Source organism: Sinocyclocheilus rhinocerous, unplaced genomic scaffold (genome assembly GCF_001515625.1).
Source record: "Sinocyclocheilus rhinocerous isolate Xijiao unplaced genomic scaffold, SAMN03320098_v1.1 scaffold7312, whole genome shotgun sequence".
In the NCBI taxonomy this organism is placed as follows: Eukaryota; Metazoa; Chordata; class Actinopteri; order Cypriniformes; family Cyprinidae; genus Sinocyclocheilus; species Sinocyclocheilus rhinocerous.
The window spans coordinates 34216-39112 of NW_015642984.1; the positions used below are offsets into that span (position 1 = coordinate 34216).

At 42.0% G+C, this 4897-nt stretch overlaps 1 protein-coding gene across 1 annotated transcript; it reads left to right on the forward strand.

Annotated features, from left to right (window-relative positions):
* Positions 1-2896: 2896 nt before the first annotated feature.
* Positions 2897-3846, forward strand: LOC107756937 (THAP domain-containing protein 1-like). The gene is made up of 2 exons (XM_016574264.1): positions 2897-3074; positions 3299-3846. The coding sequence occupies exons 1-2, from the start codon at positions 2897-2899 to the stop codon at positions 3844-3846; spliced, it is 726 nt and encodes a 241-aa protein (XP_016429750.1).
* Positions 3847-4897: the final 1051 nt, after the last annotated feature.

Below are 4897 nucleotides of genomic sequence, written 5' to 3' on the forward strand. Positions count from 1 at the left end.
AAAGCATAAGCCCAGCCCGGACGTCCAGGAAATTTTGCAGTGCCGTGCCGGGGGCCTGATGATCAAAAAGGCTCCCGCAGAAGCCTGTGACCTGGCCGCATAATCCAGGAAGTATGAAGCCGAAACCAGGTTATCATACCGGCTGGACACAATATCGACGAGTGAAGTAAACACTGCAAGTCCAGACAGGGCAGCCTGAAAGCATAATCCCAGCCCGGACGTCCAGGAAATTTTGCAGTGCCGTGCCGGGGGCCTGATGATCAAAAAGGCTCCCGCAGAAGCCTGTGACCTGGCCGCATGATCCAGGAAGTATGAAGCCGAAACCAGGTTATCATACCGGCTGGACACCATATCGACGAGTGAAGTAAACACTTCACTCACTTCACTTCACACACAAAAAAATATATATATATTTTTTTTAGAAATGGATCGTACTCACCCACCATGGTTTCCGCCGGAGCCCCGTTCAAGAAGCGACCCGAAGAAGCCTCTAGTCCGGACCATCAGTAAGGTGGTCACTATGAAGCCATAGAACCAACCAAAACATCATAGGTCCAGCATAGGAGACTGTAATGCAGGAAGTTCCCACCTAACCTCGGACAGGTGGAGAGATGGTGGTTACAGGGGAATTAGGAAGGGGAAGATAAGGGCAGATGTAAAACCCACGAAGGAAATGAGTAGATACTCAAGTATCACTCTGATCCAGACGAAAGCGCTGACGCCTTGTCTGGATCACATACCTAAGGTCTTGCCTACCTCCCTTTGACCCACGATTCCTCCTACCCCTACCCGCAGTCATCGAGACGACCTCGCGACGTCACTTTCTTGACCTGCTTCCATAACTTCCAAAAGCTCATCATACGCAGGGCAGGAGGATTGGGAAGGCTCAGCCTCAGCTTATTCACCCTCCTCAGACATTTCCTGCTCTTCCTGGCCTGAACCCAGCAGAGCACTGGCCCCTGGATCAGATGATGTCAATGAAATAACATCATCCTCCAGCGACTCACTCTCGTCCACAGCCGACGAGTGCGAGGGGGAAAACCCCTCTTTAAACTCATCGGCCAGATCCGCCTGCGATCCCCACGAGCTCATTCTCCTCCGTGCCTCAGCAGCGGCGGGTCCTGAATCGCGGGAAGCAGATGGCTGCCCCTCTTTCCTCGAAAAGAGAGACAAACGAGAGCGGAGCTTTTTAATTGGAAAACGCTCGCAGTGTACGCCGATTGCCCCCTTGAGGACATCGCGTGCGTGCTCTTCGCCCAAACAAACAACTCATAGATTGTGTGTGTCATCAGGTGTCAAATAACGACGACACGGATGCACACATCCTTTAAACGCTTTGCTAGTGCTCGCCATAATGATATGAATAGAGATGGCTCTTACCACGGAAATGCACGCTTCAAACAAAACAGTGAAGACGAAGAAGAGGATGATGTGTTCTCCCGGCGCCTATTTATACTATAGTCGCACCGCTAGTGACATCATGGCTGTCGCCGGCCAACGTGTTGTTGGTGTTTTTTCAATGTATGCTTCAGACACGGGTCACGACGAGATGTTCCCCCATAGCAACCCCTAGAGGACGCAGTTCCAAGTTCCCTTGTAAGGGAACTGCATTTTTTTTAGTATTTGAGACTTAAAAGGTTTTGTAAGCTGGAAAATATGCAGTTGCATTTTTTACAGTGTGGAAGAACCATTTTTGGTTCCCCAAAGAACTTTTAAACTTTAAAAAAAAATCTTAGCGTGAAGAATATTTAAATAATATGAAGAACCGTTAAAGAACCTTTTGTGGAATGGAAATATTCTTCATGGAACCATCATAAGAATCTTTATTTTTAAGAGTGTAATGATATACATTTCAAACAGACCTATGTTGTTTTCCTGTGACCTCATTGCTTAGCATGTTTAATTCAGCAAGTAGCATCGAGCTGAGTTGTCATCTCTGAAAAAAAGTGTCATTTTGCATTTTTAATCCCATTGTTTAAAAATGTCATCATTTTGAAAATTTGATGTTAAAAATCACAGCACATATAGTCTCTAGTTTATTCCTTACACTAGAAATGAAAATTCAAGTTGAGTGCAATTACATTATAGTAGCATTCTTTATCTCATTATCTTTATGTAGTATCCCGTGGTTGCATATTTTGGCAAATAAAATAGAAATAAAACAAACAAGCAAGCAAAAAACAAATAAATAGCATACTGTGCACAGTGATCTCTCTGGGCTGAGTTACTGTTTAGTTCGGAATGGAGATGGAAATTGTAATGTAATATTAAACAGTTTTATTTTTGTAAAATAAAGGCAATTGCAGAGTAGCTATTTTGATCATTTTTTATTTGTTTACTGCACTCATTCTATTTCATTTAAGGCAGGGGTGTCCAAACCGGTTCCTGGAGGACCACTATCCTGCAGAGTTTAGTCCAACTCTAATTAAACACACCCGAACCAAAGTAATCAAGGTCTTCAGATAATAAAAGAGTCTAAAGCTCTGATTATATGGGTGTTTCATGCTAATAGTAACCCTGTGATACTACAGCATGAGACCAAGCAGTGTCAAGACAACCAAATAATCCTGATGTTTTAGAAAAAACACAATGCAGTGTTTAGTTAGTTTCATTTCACAAGCGATATAGTGCTTATTTAGTTCTTACAACTTGAATGGAAAATACATTTTATTAACCCTCTTAGCGCCAAAGTCGCAAAATTGCGGCAAGACGTCATACTTAATCAAATAGGCTGTAGATCTTAATATGGTGTAATATCTAATTTGTATTCCCTACCACTAGATGGCAGACATGTAGTACTTCGAGTCTAGACCAAAATTACGTCACCTTCCTATTCATAGGTTTCATGTGACGTCACACAGTGGTGCGGCCGCCATTTGTAGGACCGAACTGCAACATGCCGTCTATCTACTGTGCTGTGGGTTGTGATAACAGCAAATCGCAAAGCAAAGGATTAACGTTTTACAACATCCCCAAAAACACTGAGCGTCGTCAGAAATGGATTGCTGCTATCAAGAGGGATCACTGGACTCCTACAGAACACTCCAGACTGTGCAGTGAGCACTTTATTTTGGGTAAGTTAAGTAAGGTATCGCTAAGTTACGTTAAGTGTTAGCAAACGTTAGCTGTCTTTACATTAGCGTTTGCTGACAAATTAAATTATGTAAAGTGTCGCTGACTAGTTTCCAGACAAAATAGGTCATCTTTGTCGCTGGCTAAGGCTAGTTAAGGTATGTCCACTGTTTGAGTAACTAATTATCAAGTAGGTACCGTTAATTGTCTCATTCTATCCCTGCAGGCAAGAAAAGTGATAATCCTTTGAACCCTGATTATGTGCCAAGTCTCTTTGCCTACCTGTCACCTGAGCAACGCCAAAGAAAAATCAATTACTACAAGAAATTTGAGCAAACACAAGCTGTCAAAAGGAAGAGATATTGTACCGGTGATGTGTCAATGTCACCCCGTGATTACTGTACTCACATGGAGACTGACTACAGTGACAACTTTCCTGAGGATATCGGGCAGAGTGGGGAACACAGCTACTGTAAAGATCCTATCCATACTGAGAGCAGTGTTGTATGCCCCAATGAAGCCTGCCAAGCAACTGTTAAGAAACTGACAGAAGAGTGTACCAGATTGAGGGCAGAGGTCTATCAGCTTCGGGACAGGGTAAGCAAGTTATCTTTCCAGCAGGAGATGTTCAAGGACAATGATGAGATGGTCCTGGACTTAACTGGACTTCCATCCTATGCCAAGATGATGGTCGTGTTCACCTTCTTGTCAGGATTCCTAAAGGAGGGACCTGGACTGACTCCTTTTCAGTGCTTTTTAATGACTCTAATGTGAATGAGATTGGATTTACCTCTCCACATCTTGACATATATATTTCATGTGTCAAAGCCTACTGCGAGTCGAATTTTTAATAGTACATTAAATGTCATGTACAGTAGGTTGTCTTCATTCATAGTGTGGCCCAGTAAGGAGCAGATTCAAATCAGTTTACCCATGTGTTTCAAAAACAGTAGTTACAGAACTTCCATAATAGATTGTTTTGAAATTTTCATTGAGAAGCCTACACTGCAAAAACAGATGTGTCAAAAACAACACACATGGTTGTGTTGACAGCATTCTGACACATGTTGTGTAGGATTTTAACACACAATGTCTAATCCTCTGAATTAAACTTATGAAATTGAGATTTAGAACATTTTGTTGTGCCTCTGTGCATGCATTGTTCTCTACCCTGAACATTTTTGACAAATTAAATTGCTAACATTTTTACATCTGTCTGTTTTATTTCAATTTTGTAGAATTACAAATTGATGGCAATGCTTATTATTTTTGTCATATTAACACATTAATTAGCAGTTTCTGATAATTTTCAGTTACACATAATGTGTTTAAATGACACGTTGTGTGTTAAATTACATTACACAGTAGATGTGTGATCCATCTTAACACACAAACTGTTAAATTTGACACAACATGTGTTGTCCCTGAGCACACTCACCACATGTGTTAAAATTCTGCACAACATGTGTCATTTTTAACAAATCTCTTTTTGCAGTGTAAGAACATAAGCAAGAGCTCAAACATATTCACAGTATAAGCATCATAATACAGTGAAGTACTTGATATCAATAACTCCACAGGGAGTCATATCATTTGTGTCTACTGGTTGGGGGGGGGAGGCGAACAAGTTATAAGCACTTGACCGAAAACTGCGGCTACCTGGAAAATCTGTCACCTGGTGATGTGGTCTTGGCAGATCGAGGGTTTACCATAGGAGATGCTGTGGGCTTGTACAGTGCTCATCTCAAAATACCTGCCTTCACTAAAGGGAAACAGCAACTACACCCAAGTGAACTTGAAACAACGAGGGGACTAGCAGCTGTCC